Source organism: Kwoniella europaea, chromosome 1 (assembly GCF_036810445.1).
Source record: "Kwoniella europaea PYCC6329 chromosome 1, complete sequence".
Classification (NCBI taxonomy): domain Eukaryota; kingdom Fungi; phylum Basidiomycota; class Tremellomycetes; order Tremellales; family Cryptococcaceae; genus Kwoniella; species Kwoniella europaea.
In genome coordinates this window covers 8,920,075-8,934,014 of record NC_089487.1, presented here as the reverse complement: position 1 = coordinate 8,934,014, position 13,940 = coordinate 8,920,075, and the positions used below count along the sequence as shown (strand labels likewise).

General features: G+C 47.2%; 6 protein-coding genes across 6 annotated transcripts; 3 read left to right on the top strand and 3 right to left on the bottom strand.

Moving 5' to 3' along the window:
• Positions 1-966: 966 nt before the first annotated feature.
• V865_003400 (uncharacterized protein) lies at positions 967-1,788 on the top strand (the record flags this gene model as incomplete). Its single annotated transcript, XM_066227197.1, has 7 exons — positions 967-1,061; positions 1,121-1,207; positions 1,267-1,345; positions 1,395-1,465; positions 1,518-1,607; positions 1,664-1,716; positions 1,766-1,788. 7 exons carry the CDS (start codon positions 967-969, stop codon positions 1,786-1,788), a joined length of 498 nt encoding a protein of 165 aa, XP_066083294.1.
• A 55-nt stretch (positions 1,789-1,843) lies between these two features.
• On the bottom strand, positions 1,844-3,632 carry V865_003399 (uncharacterized protein; the record flags this gene model as incomplete). Its single annotated transcript, XM_066227196.1, has 3 exons — positions 1,844-2,817; positions 2,871-3,083; positions 3,137-3,632. 3 exons carry the CDS (start codon positions 3,630-3,632, stop codon positions 1,844-1,846), a joined length of 1,683 nt encoding a protein of 560 aa, XP_066083293.1.
• A 252-nt stretch (positions 3,633-3,884) lies between these two features.
• Positions 3,885-4,943, top strand: V865_003398 (uncharacterized protein; the record flags this gene model as incomplete). The annotated part of the gene is made up of 3 exons (XM_066227195.1): positions 3,885-3,917; positions 3,974-4,769; positions 4,837-4,943. 3 exons carry the CDS (start codon positions 3,885-3,887, stop codon positions 4,941-4,943), a joined length of 936 nt encoding a protein of 311 aa, XP_066083292.1.
• Positions 4,944-5,104: 161 nt separating this feature from the next.
• Positions 5,105-9,234, bottom strand: V865_003397 (uncharacterized protein; the record flags this gene model as incomplete). Its single annotated transcript, XM_066227194.1, has 6 exons — positions 5,105-8,154; positions 8,205-8,390; positions 8,449-8,474; positions 8,527-8,941; positions 9,005-9,098; positions 9,157-9,234. 6 exons carry the CDS (start codon positions 9,232-9,234, stop codon positions 5,105-5,107), a joined length of 3,849 nt encoding a protein of 1,282 aa, XP_066083291.1.
• A 1,282-nt stretch (positions 9,235-10,516) lies between these two features.
• Positions 10,517-12,010, top strand: V865_003396 (uncharacterized protein; the record flags this gene model as incomplete). The annotated part of the gene is made up of 2 exons (XM_066227193.1): positions 10,517-10,553; positions 10,602-12,010. 2 exons carry the CDS (start codon positions 10,517-10,519, stop codon positions 12,008-12,010), a joined length of 1,446 nt encoding a protein of 481 aa, XP_066083290.1.
• A 468-nt stretch (positions 12,011-12,478) lies between these two features.
• On the bottom strand, positions 12,479-13,628 carry V865_003395 (uncharacterized protein; the record flags this gene model as incomplete). Its single annotated transcript, XM_066227192.1, has 5 exons — positions 12,479-12,610; positions 12,673-12,853; positions 12,911-13,292; positions 13,358-13,504; positions 13,568-13,628. The coding sequence occupies 5 exons, from the start codon at positions 13,626-13,628 to the stop codon at positions 12,479-12,481; spliced, it is 903 nt and encodes a 300-aa protein (XP_066083289.1).
• Positions 13,629-13,940: the final 312 nt, after the last annotated feature.

Genomic DNA, 13,940 nt, shown 5'->3' with positions numbered 1-13,940 from the left:
GTGAGGTCTGCGAGGTAGAACGATGTGCAAATGGAGAATTTGATTGGAAGTGTTGTGCGGTGGTTTGATGAACGAAACAAATGGGGGTGGGGTTGATGGGAATTGTTGAGGGGATGAGGGTTATCGTACAAACGGAAAGGAAGTAAGGGTCCGCCGAGGAAATAAAGTGATCGTTGTTGCTGATTGAAACTATTGCTACAATTTGTTTTTATCTCTGGTTTGTCTAACAGTCCCGATAAGAGTGTTTTGTCTGGCGAGATGAATGCTAAGTTGAAGATGGATGGAAAGGGTGTCGTTGATGCTGATGATGTTGATGAAAAAGAAAAGGAAGAAAAGAAAAGAAAAGAGTAAAACTGCGAAAGATGAGGATGCCAAGACAGAGTATGTATCTAACAGACCCTGACATCCATGACCAAATATATAAATATATATACATCTATCAAGCATCTCATCGCTTCCCACTTCGCATCATATCATGATAGGATCCAAGCATGCACGTACATACCGCAGAAGAGCCCTCAACATCAAGGGAGTGCTGTGAAGAAAGTATTGCATGACTTCGCTACTGCAATCAGGTTCCACTTGGACTGTGTTGACTTATCGCAGGATCCCCATTCGTCATAACAGTCATGGGCTACGAGTAATGTGAGGACGCCAAGAGTCCATGAGGATAGTAACCATTCATTAGTCATTACCAAGAGGATGGATAGATCCATAAATAGAAAAAGAGACCTAGAAGCCAAGAAGACGTCAAGTGAAAGCATCTCAAAGTGCATAAACTTGCCAAACATCCGATCATTGCGAGACATGCGTGCTCACATTTATGTAAAGCCGGGATGACGATCGGTACATACATCACCAGGGGACGGTATCTAGTTCAGTCTGTTTCTTTGTCCATCAGCGATGTTACCAAGTGTGCATACTATCAAGAGAACTCTCAAGCCAGCGAACCATCTCGTCAGAAACATGACTTCGAACCAGTCAGTACCTCTTGCACCGCGGAAGGCCGAAGAGGACGTTTGGAAATATCCTCGGCCACCGGCTCTGCAACGCACACCCAAGTGAGAACGTCCTATACCCTTGTATACATATTCTGGCTGATGCTGAGGACATCTCACAGCCGTTTGAGGGTGATATGGACCTCTTCGGAAGGTACAGAGACAATCATAGCTGATTCCACCGAAGGATATCGAGTCTTAGAGACAAGGTAGGCCATCTATAAATCATTCTGGCTGGAGCAGACCATTTTATCAGACTATGTTATAGTCATCCGCCCACATATTACCTACCACCTTCAGCTGTGAAGGTCCCTCTGACTAAGACAACCAGGCAGACTTTCTGCGAGGTAAGCATATGTACAAGTGACGGCTAGTTCTGAAATTGACGAAACTTAGTGGAAGGGCAAGGCATCCTATCATACCTTCAATCCCCCATCCTCCTCAAAAGAGATAGAAAACAGAATCTGGTCCGTATCCCAATCCTACGGCAGATTTCGCACCCATCAGAGACTATTTGAGCTTTTACGCCTCGACGGGCAAGAGCGAAGCAGAAATAGGTGGCAGATGGAGATGCTTTGTAGATGAAGAAGAGGTTGGAGTACAACAGGGGTTAGTAAGAGCCATCAAGAATAGGGGAACGCAATACTGATTAATATGTGCTTTAGAGACTTCTACGGAGGATGGATCACTAGCAATATCAAAGGGAAGATGAAAGGTGGTGAGTGATGTCCATGAAGCCGAGGTTGCAGGAGCTAATCAAATCGCAGGACCTGGCACATGGGGTTGGTGATGATGATAACCTGAATATGTATATATACCATGAGTGGTCTGCATGCAAGTCGAGTCTAAGCCCTATCTCTACCATTGACAACATCGTATTTCTTTCCTCTTATACCCCAAGTACCCCAATTCGTCTTCACACCAACTCTGACATCCCATTCTGCAATCTCCCATTTCAAACTTCCGAAAGGATTGACACCAGGTGTCAAGACCAATTCAAATTCATCTGTGACTCCCTCGATAGGTTCTATAGGACCTGTAGGTAGGGCGACGTAATCTGGGAATTCTCGAACGGGTGAACCAGGGGATGAAGCTGAAGGTGGGTTGGTACCGAACAAAGCTGAAACGTCACGCTGCAAGTCCAAAGGTGAGAAAGCAGTGAAGAAGAATGGACATTTGGTTTCTAAGATCTGTTGTAATGGTCTTCTCCAAGTTGTCTGAGCCTGGACGAGCGTCTCGGGCGGCGCGTAAGGGACATCTTTTGATTCACCTCCATCCACCTCAGCTGGTGAATAGGCGTTGGCAGCATCCTCAGCGGTGGCTCCAGCTTCTGACTTGTTAACTTCCTCTGCTCGGTCGAATGTTATTTGACCTTTACCACCTTTTGTGATTTTCTCCAAGAGAGGTTGATGGGGGAAACCGAAACCAGGTGAGAAAGCAAAGAATACATCGGTGTAAGGGTCAAAAGGTCCAAACTGTTCGTGAATCTGTTCATAAGGTGCCCGTATGGAGGTGAGGGAGAGACGTTGGTTATAGTTGAGCGTGTAGCTTGGTACGCCCCATCCACCATCTTCTGAGAAAGCGTACTCTTTCTTTTGACGCTGCTCGGCGTTAACAAGTGGTAAACCAACTTCAGGTCCGATAAAGTAGATGTTGAAATTGGTTCGAGGGAAAAGCCAGCACAGCTGAGCCCAAAGGTGCGGTGGTAGTGTGGATTCGGCTCGCGCACCAAGGAGGAAAAGTCGGAAGGGAGGTTGAGGCTTCTCGGGTACAGTACCTTCAGTGGCACCCGGCGGCAAGTGGAGGATGGAGTGGACAGCTAAGAAGAGAATTTAGCGATGAAGCATAGTGTATATGAACGTCTGAGCTTACCTGCCATACTCCTTCGACCTTCTCTGGTGATTCTGCCATTTCCAGAGGTGAATGGTCCATTCTGGTGTAGAACACCGGCAATGGTCATGGGGTATGTGAGGATCTTGGAAACATGTCGGACCGATCGATCGGAATCTATCGAAAGGAAATTTCGGGTGAAGAAGAGTGTATCCCAAGAAGCAAAGTTGACTGCCGATTCATAAGGCTGTTCCTCTGCGTTGAGAGGTTAGTGAATTATCAATTTCGTATTCGATCGTCTGACATACCTGGCATATTTTCAAACTCCACCATCTTTCGACCACTCCTTAGATCATGTTCATCCTCATTCACCTCTCTCAGCCTTCCACAATATTCTCTATGCTCCTCCTTACCTTCTTCCCACCTTTCCTGATTTTTGTGTGTCGGCCATCCACAATCTGGACAGTCGAAAGCGGGTCTCACTCGTTCGTGATGTTTCTCAAAGGAGGTAGGGCAGAGCGAAACTGACTTTATCCGATCTGCTTTCTCTCTGAGTGCTGGGAATGGTGATTGAGACAATGGGTGGAAAAGGTCATCTTGGGATAAGAGCGGTGGTGCAGATTCGGATATTGTGGGAGTAGCATTCTTCTTGAATAGGCCAAAGAAGGTACGCCTCTGAAGCTGAGATGGTACAGGAGTTGTGGATCGAAAAGGTAAAACGGCGGAGGATCGGATCAAGGATGATCTCCTCGAACAGGTGGCTATTTGTCGTGGCAAGTTCGCCCTACTGAGTGAAGACCTCATGGCTGTAGGATGGGTGAATACAGGTATAGGAATGCGAGTGAGATGGGAGTCTGTTGATATATATATTCTTGGAACGAGATGATCATCGTTAATTGTCGGAACTCTCAGTGGATCTCTTCGATTTCTGGTTGACCAGCTCAGGTCACGTGACACACCGCTCACTTTGTTTTTCCCAGCCTTGATAGTCATCCTGGGTCTTTGAACGTTCAATATCATCTACTTCACTCGTACTCCACTCACATCCATGATAACATGCCAGTGACACTGACAGATTTGCCCATAGAAGTGAGTGGTATCTACCATATATCTTTTTGTGGGAATCGCTGACTTTCGTCGTATAGTTGCTTCACCATATACATCACCTCGCGCTCAATCCTTTCCTCCCTTGCACGAACCACCAGCTTCATTCCATATTCCATCATCCATCTCCGTACTACGCATCCACCTATCTCCTCCGGCTATACTCTGCTTATGGAGCGAACGAGATTCTTACAAGATCGTTGAGACATCCAATATGTACCACCGAAGTCGCAGAGGAAATACGGAAAATCTGGGATCGACGTAGGGGATATATAGAATCTCCTATATCGTCTGAGACCAAGCGACGAGATTCTATCACATCGATTGAGAAAGGGAAACATCGGCATAGGTCAATCTCGAGATCGCCCTCACCTACACCACCGCCTGAACCGACTGCTCCCGCCCTACAATGTACTGAAGTCCCCCGTCGTCTATTTCGAGATCCGTTTGATCCTTCTCGACCGATTCATCCTCTAATCAAATACCTGTTCGACAAATATCATCCTTCCCCCAATTCACATAAAGGTTATCCGCTATTTCGAGCGATATTAACATCGAATTACGAATTAGTGACTTTCTTACTTGAACATGGTGCCGATCCAGGTATAAAAGATTGTTTCGCTCTGGATATAGCTATTTCTATGAAAGATTTGAAAATGGTCAAATTGTTGGTGGAGAGGGATCCTTCGGATTCGACTCCATCACCTGTCAAGGAAGGGTTGAAAAATGGCAAGAAAGTTAAATTGGGTGATAGAGTGGAAATAGGTACGAGGATGGTTGAGAAAGCTATTGAGAAGGGGTCACAGGAGATTATCAATTATTTCGTTTATGAAAAGAGTGAGTACAATGGTACCATCCCATACCTTCAACACACATGTCAATACTGACATCTTCATGATAATAGAGGTTATGCCACCGCTGCATTCTATCATGAATATCGGCAAGACCGATCGCAACAGATCCACAAAGCGTAAGAAACCAATAAGGCCGGCATTACCCACTAAAGCATAGTCATTCGTATTATCCAATTATGTTGTATCGATATTAGGATGTCAAAAAGCAGGTTTTGTTGATATATCATTAGATGCATTATAAAGCTTCGTGTACTGTATCGAGCAAAGATAAAGTCAAGTGTCCCCTACAAGTCCAGATAGCAGATACAAAGATAGTGTTTACTCCTCATCCTCTTCCTCTTCTTCGATGACAGGCGCAGCCGATCTTCCAGGTGGTAAACCTCTTCTCGCTCTACTCCCACCCCCACTACCACCACCACCGCTCATGCTGTCTAGACCGATACCTAATCCTGTAGGTTCCTTGTTCTTCCCCTTTTCATTTTCCTGCTTTTCCTCCAAACTCGTTCTTCTACCTCTCTCACGTCGTTTGGTTGAAGGTGTGGAGACTTTCATCAGAGGGTTCACATTCGTAGCGAAAGCAGATGCTCTCGTACCGTTGATCCACATCGTATTGGAACTTCCAGCCGTGCGACTACTACCGATCTGACCGAGCCCACAGGCATACTCTTCTTCCTCTTCAGATATCCAATCGTCATCTTGCTTCTTCTGGAAAACATCCCGTATGGGTCCCTTTTTAGCCTGAGCAGAAAGTGGCGATCTGGTACGATGGATCTGATGAGCAAGCGAGCTCTTGCTTTCCCTTCGCCGTCGCTGTGAGCGTGATGAAGAGGCGTCATCATGTCCGCTATCATCCATATCATCTCCCGCACCCTTATCCCTTCTTCCTTCTGCTGAAGATGCTCTACTCGATGCATTGGATTTGACGCTGGATGCTATCGATGAAGGACGTAATGATTGATTGTCAGGAATGACTCGATAATGTCGTACTCGAGATGAATCATTTCCACCAGGAGCTCTTCGACGGTAATTGTGTAAAGGTGAAGCCGGTGCACCATTTTTGAAACGGCCGGAGGCGTTATCCGATATGAGCGAGGGGGAGCGTACCGACATCGATGATCTTCGACTATTGCCTCGCTGTAAAGAGTGAGATGAGCCTGGCCTAGAGGGGAAGTCGATGTATTCGCGATCCGAGGTGGGAGTCTGGCTACCATGACTTCGCTGACTGGTCCTTCTGTGGAGACCACTCAGCTCGCTAAGATCATGCAGATTATGCCCATCAAAGGAGGATCGCCTCGAGTTGACACTGCTAGACCGGCGAGAGTGCATAGCTGGTCGACCATCGAGTGAAGTACGTCTTGATCCCGGAAGAGCCAAAGGTGTTCTATTGATATGTGGGGCACGTGCGTTGGCTCCACGACTGAGTACGACTGAAGGAGCAGCTTTCACTTCCGCTGCTAATGGGGAACCAGGTATATCCCTCTTCCTCCTACGCTTGTCCTCGTTGAACAGATGACGGAAAGTCGTCCACAGACTGTCTCGTTTGGATCCTTTGACATTCTTTGATGGGCCAGCCACGAGTTGATCAGCTGTGATGGACCCAACAGAGGAAGATGTAGGGAGGTCTTCCGTCAGGTCTACCGCGGCACCGATGCGCTGAGATGGTGCAGGCCGTTCCCGTTGAGGAGTGGAAAGAGGTGTGTTTACAAGGGGAGGAGTGGGTGCAGGAGATGGTCGCAGCAGCGAGTCATGTTCCACATCGGACCTAGGAAGTGACTTGGGCTTGGGAGGGGGTTTGTGGAGTTTCGACGGGGAGGTGCTTCGCTTCTCATCTTTATGTGAAGCAGGTGAATCGATGTCCCCTTGTACTCGGTCTTTCTCCTCAGTCTTCTTGCTGCCTACCCAAGCTGAGGTTGCTCTTTGAAGCATAGACATGGAAGGTGAGCGTCTCTTTCCGCCGCGTTCTTCGTCACCACCACGAGCAGGTGAAGCTTCAGGCGTCGATAGCAGATCTCGAGAAGTCTCACGAGGAGGAGTGGTGGGAGGTTGAGAATGCGGAGCGAGCGTTCCAGGAGAGGGTTTGAGTTCAAAAGGCGGTAAGTTTGTAGCGTTGAGTGCTTCAATAGCGGAAGATGAGGAAGAGATAGGGAGATTATCAGGAGATGCAAAGATGGGTTGACTTGATCCAGTAATGGGTGCACCTAAATCCATAATAGTGAACGACGGTGTTACCGGTATAGATGCTGTTTCTTCCTTGAACGTGACAGCTGGTGAGCGATTTTCGAGGGAGTCAGGTGCGACGCTAGCCTGCTCCTTGGCCGCTTCTCTGGCTTTTCGCCTTTCTTCTCTGGCATAAGCAGCTGCCTTTTCCCTCTTCTTCGCGGCTGTAGCTTCTCGCGCAACAATCACATCGTCCGTCTCACCTCGTTCGGCCTGCTTGGCTCGTAAGATCCACCACATCGCAGCACTAGAATCGCACGCGTCGCTTTCAACGGAATGTCTGAGCTGACCGGTATCCATACCCATGTCATTCAGCTGATTGAGTAAGAATTTTTCCGAAGGAGTGGTGAATGGTGGTGGTCGTTCCTCGTTAAGCTTGGTGAGGTAATCTTCAGGATGATACCTCTGCCACTGGCCAGACATACTGTGATGAGAGTGACGACGTTCCATAGACATAGTCGAAGATACCGAACGTCGTTTGGTTCGCGAAGGAGTACGTGAGTGCTGAGCAACAGGCAAGTGAAGTGAGTGATCATCGAGATTAGGTAGACTGGCGGCTACATCATCACCCTCGTTATCTTCATCTTCTTCATTTTGCCCTTCCAGGTGTGTTTTCATGGCAACTCTATTTTTGGCAAATGATCCGCTCTTTGGTGAAGCTGAGCCAGGTCTCCTGATAGTCGACTGACTACTGTTGGGATGAAGCAATTCGAGGGCTTTCTCGGTTGCGCTGAATTCGCTGCTGTTCACACGGTGTACCGGTGGTTCAGCATCTTCTTCATCGTCCTCTTCGGCCGTGGTGGGGGGAGTGGTTCCAGTGCCAGCTTCGCTATCGGCAACAGAAGCTTCGGAGGGCTCAGACTCGACATGAGGGACCGTAGGAGTGTGTAAGGATAGTGGAGATGGCTGAGACATGTGAGGGGTGAGACGGGATGAAGATCCGTTCTTGATGAAGGGTTCGGCGAAGAACTCGTCCCCTGAGCCGGGGCTTGCGGGAAGAGGTGAAGGTGGGATGGAATGGGAGTCACCAGCATGACCTTGTATACGATCAACGATGGTCATCTTGAACCATGGGTGATTGAAGATGCCTTCAATAGTGAGACGTTGAGAGGGTTCCTGCTGCAGCATCCCTCGGATGAGTGATCGGGCCTCTGCGAGAGGAGTTAGCGAGAGATTTATCGTTCATGTATGGTATGCTCACCTTCGCTCAGCCATTCTGGTTCCTCATACTCCCCCTTCAGGATCAATTCCTTCATCACCCTCTCATCATCGTCGTCGAAAGGAAGTCCTCCACACAGCAACGTGTATAGAATGATCCCCATCGACCAAATATCTGTCTCCACTCCCAGATATTTCCTCCCAGCCAGCATTTCTGGACTTGCGTAGCCTGTACGGGTGATCGATCAGTATGATTCATGTTGATGTTCAAGCGAACTATAGCTCACCAGTGGTTCCACAGAAAGTCTCCATTCTACATGCAGGTCAGTGTGATCCCTCATCGCCAAGACTTCATCACCACTCACAGTCTTCCCCTTTGCCATTCTCTGACAAACCCAAGATCGCCTAGTTTTATCCGTAGTTCCCCATCCAAAAGTACATTCTCCAACTTCAAATCTCTGTGTACTACTCCTTGACGGTGCATCCATCCAACAGCTACAGCTAACTCTCCAAACAACTTCCTGGCTTCTCCCTCTAGCATTCTTCCTCTCTCTACTAGATAATCAAACAGCTCTCCTCCACTACATAGCTCGGTGACCAGCCATATGTGCGATTCCGTAGCGATGATCTCGTGCAGATGTACGACAGATGGATGATGTAATCGCCTGTGATGGTGGATCTCTCGGGTGAGATGAGGGGTGAAGGATTTGGGGATCTTTTTGATCGCACATCGAGTGCCCGTCAAACGATGAGTAGCGATGTGAACAGAACCATATGTACCTTGATTGACCGTCAGTGTACGGTGTACCAAACCAACCTAGCTTAGTAAAGACCAATACTCACCTTCACCGATGACACGTCCCAGCGTGTATCCTCCTACCACCTTGAGTTTGTCTGTGCCCAGCTCTTTCGCAAGTTCCTGATATGCATTGGTGAGCTATATGATGATATAAGTCAGCGAGGGTGAACTGATGCCTTGAAGAGATATCGCCCACCTGAGCCTGCTTGTTGTTTGCGGTATTAGCAGTGTAGCTGTAATTGTTTTGGCCTCCCGCACGCCGAGGCGCTGCCATTGTGAGATTCAATTTTCAGCGGTCCACCTTGATCGAAGTGTCGAAGCGAGTATTGGGAAGCAGGAGAGATGGTTGTAATGGATGTTGAGAGCGGTGTTCAGCACAAAAAGATGTCGTAATGTAATATCAACCGTTCAAAGTGAAATCTATCCGTTTGTATATCGCGTGTTGTGCTGATTCATGAAATAACGTCGTGTAGCTTGATGTTCTGCTATACTGAACGAGCGATGTGAGGATTGTTCTTGTATGATTGACAGTTATTGACAGACAGAAAAACATATGTTGCAATGTTGCAATCCTCAGGGGTGAATGAAGAATGGGGCTAAAGGTGGTGAACAAAAACAACCAGCAACAACATACACCTCCAAAACAACCTTTGATCGGCGCAGACATCCGGCATCGTTACTTGTTCAACTCTCCATTTCAATCCATATCCTATCTCATTATATAGCAACTGTGACAGTGATAAGTAGAACATGAACATAGCCTCGAGTGAGATGCATATCAGGAGGCAACTTTTCGTGAGGAATCGCTTGCGATTGTTGTGCAATTGACCAGTCGAGCACCATGCAGCTAAAAACCTGCACTTGTTGTGTGTAGATGGTCTCGAGAACAAAGGAGTGCTCGTGCCTACCTGGACACACATTTCTTCATGTTATATGGATAACGAAAGCTTCAGGCCGTTATCCATTGACTGCCAAAGTGATCGATATTCCCTCTCCGTGGTCTCTATTGACAAGGGTCGTTTGAGCAATCTAAAAACAGCTGCTTCTGTTTACATGCTTATCAGGCGTGTTTAGTGCTCGATCTTCAGGAAGGCGAGTATACATACTACGGTCACGTTACTTGTTGAACTTCGTATCATCTCGAAGCCTTGCATCTCTTGACTTTGAGAGGAGATCCAGTTTAAGCGTATGTTCTCGGACATCCCATCGCAAGAGCATGGGTGACAAGTTGACTGGTGGCCATTTGACCCTTCTGTCTTCCGTCCCTTATCGCCCTCTCTCTCTCTCATAACCTGAGTGATACGAGTATACAGTAGTAGATTCCTTGACAGTGTGGCATTGCTTTGCGTCTTCAGCCTGTACATGTGCGTGCTGTCGGGCCCCGACAACAAGTCAGGCACCTCTGGTTGTGCTTGGTGCTCGGTGTCCGAACGGAGAGAGCTTGATAAGTTAAGCATACGACAACACAATTGTCCATTTGTGTCTTTGTATATCCATGACTTATACAGCTGTACGTTATCTCAAACAAGCTGTTATATCATTACTCGAGCCGGACCATGTCTGCTGATACTGATACTGTAGAAAAGAGATACCGTAAGTATTGACTGACATGGAGTATGTCTTGAGCTGATTGGTATTCAGTATCACTGCACGAGCGATACAGCGTGTGTAGGCGCAATTCGACATTCCCAGCCGTCGTCGTAGTTGTAGTCGCATATCCTAACTCTTCGGATCTTCCCTCAACCTCATTCCTCGAGCAACAAATCACCGAGCTTCAGCAACATTTCCCATTACTGTACGCCAGTGTCGAAGGTTCACGAACTACCACACCATACTTTCAGAGTCGAAAGGAAGTATGGCCACCTTCTGTAATCCTATTTCATACGACCTACACACCTCTTTCCGATGCGAAAGAAGAACTGGGAGAGGTATTCTGCAAAGAGCCCGATGTATTAGCTAAGAAGCAAGATTTCTACTCTGGTCCCAGTTGGCAAGTCCGACTACATACCCATCCTGCTCATTCCAGAGCATATCTGACATTGGCGATTGATCATATCTATAATGATGGTCGAGGCCTTATCGCCCTTCTCGATTGTCTTTTGGCCGATGATATATCCTCACTACCATATGAGAAGCTCTTCAGTATACCCAGAGTAGAAGACACTATAGATATGAAACCTTCATTAGGGTATTTCCTTCCAATCGTATTTGATAAATTGCTATTACCGAAACTGCCTGATTTCATACAATCATACTTTAAGAAATCGCCCACTTGGCCATCGACAAGTATCCGACAAGGTCCCATCGGTTTACCAGCTGGTCAATCTATCATCGCAATTCCTCTTGACTTGCTTAGCAAGCTCAAGATCGTCTCCAAGGAACACGGTATCAAAACTTTACACGGTCTCCTCAAGACCATCTACATGGTTGGTGTATGGTCCGTCTACCGTCATACCCTTACTCCGTTCGTCATACGTGGCTCTACTCCTCGATCAGAGAGGGATCCAAAATTGGGTCATCCTCTGTGTACTGGTAATTATGTCAGTTCGCACAAAGTGGATATTCCCTTAAAAGGGGATGACAAGTTTTGGACAATTGCTACGAAAGTATCAGACAATCTTATCGATCCTCAATTGATCAAATTCGGTAGAATGGATATGGGTATGTTGGCTTGGGTACCAGATGGTGAATTCGATCCTCCCCATGAAGATTCTCGACGTGCGACCAAATGGGAAGACTTCTTTTTGACTCAGGCATACTCTGAGACCCCCTTCAACGAGAGTTTCAGTTTTTCCAATTTGGGTGTAACGAAATTACCCAAAAGAGCGGAAGATCTGATATGGGGTCAAGAAGCTTCGCCATATGCACCGCCTTTTAACGTCACCTTGATCAGTCATGAAGGTGGGTTGAGGTTGGTCACGGTGTGGAAGGAGGGGTCAGTCGCGGTGAAAGAAGAAGTCAAGCAGATGGAGAAAGCATTTGGGGAGGTGCTGAGGAAGCTCGTCGAGGGAGTTGACGATACGACATTGGCGAGTCTGATCGAGGTATAGAGATGGATCTGCTTAGAAACGGTAGAATAAGTAGAAGTTGGGGTTTATTCACGTACACTCAATAGTCTGACCAACACATCTTACTGTTATAATCTTACAAATTTATTTAATACCGAGCTACACTATAATATTTCGATCGCGTACGTTACAATCCTATAATAATATGTTCCTTTTTGATAAATCATACAGTATGAGTCCCCTAATTTAACAATGCAACCCTATAATATGTAATTTACAGAACGAACAGTAGCAGAGTCAGTAGTGATGGCAATGGTTTCATGAATCGCAGTGGAATGATATTTGCAATCCTTTCTCTGATCATCTGATGACAACAGTGATTTCGTTGAGTATGCTTTTGCTCGCTAATATTCCTAGTTGCCTAACTTGAGATGAAGGACAGCACTCAGACCATCCCAAAGTTGTCCACTTTGTCACTCGTTGAGCCGTTATGTTCATGCATGCTAGTGACTACCTTCTATCCCTTCTCGCTCTGCCTTTCTGCTCGGTCGCCCTCCTCTCCGCTTCCTTCAAACGTAACCTCCTTCCTTCCTGTCCCGCTATACTCAGTGTTCCCACGACAAGTTCAGCCGTTCGCATGGACTATTCCAAAATATCAGCAAAAGCCACATCGATCACGCCCTTAGATGCTACATCCAACTCACCTCCATGTTAGCAGGGATGGGATACGTTACTATTCTAGGATCGGTATCTGTATCGACGATACCGACTGTAGGAATATGACGAGCAGTACATTCTCGTATAGCGGCTGTGTTCTCTGAAGGGTTTAGGAAAACGACGAGATCGGGTTTATACGATTTGTTCAGCATGGGTTCGATACCAAAGCTGAAAGAGGGGTCAGTGACCTTCTCTGGCAAATTACAAAGCGGAAGAACTACTTACAATGTCTCTGAGTTTGTCAAAACACCCGGCATCCAATCATTTACTGCATATCCATTATCTTCCAACCTCTCCTTTGCACGATGTATCATCTTCTTGTGACCATCCCTCGTTCCTACGATCAACACTATGCCGTCTGCTTTCACCACATCCCTAACCAATGCTGCTGTACGTCTCAAGATGGGCAACGTCTGATCGAGATCTATGATTGATAAACCAGCTCGTTTACCGTAAATGTACGGTGTGTAGGCTGTAGAAGTGAGACTGTGAGAGTGGCCGAGTGCTGCGCCGGATGCAAGGAGAGTGGATAATGTTGCTTGAGTTGGTGAGCGGGGACGGGGTGGTGGATTGGCGGATTGTGGTATGAATAGAGGTAGTGAATTGCCTATGATTTGGTATCGATCTGTCAGCATGACGTCTCTACGCTGGTCCAGGTCCACTACCACTCACGCTGAGCATCTCTTCTCCGACGCCATTCTCTAGCTTCGTTCAGATTCCTCTTCCATGCCTGCTCGGCTGATTCGCCGGGATACACCTGCCCTCGAGTGGATCCTTCTGCTTGGTTGATGGTACTCGAAGTTGAGAGAGGCCGAGTGGCTGTAGAAATTCAAGCTGATCAGTGATTACTCAATATGGACAAGGGCTTCTGGGACAACCCACCTGTTCGAACAACCACACTTGCTCGAAGAGCTTTCAATGCAGATCCACTTGAACCTTTCATGGTATTCGGAGGACGGACGAGTAGATCTTGTGATTCTCTATCACACGCTGGGGTGACACGTAAAGCTTGCTACGGTGGTTGGGATCGATGACAAGGTTCACAGAGTGTTACAAGCATACGAGTGATTGTCGAAATGATATTTCTTGCGCTCTCGACTTTTTCAAGCATCCTCTTCCGACCATGCCGGACCTCTGTGTTATCAGGCTCACAGCGACTGGGTCGCGTGGATGGTACAAGAATTATCAGCGAGGTGAGAAATCAGCGGAAGCAGATGAGTGCCACAATTGGTAGTCAAAACACCGAGAAACTCCG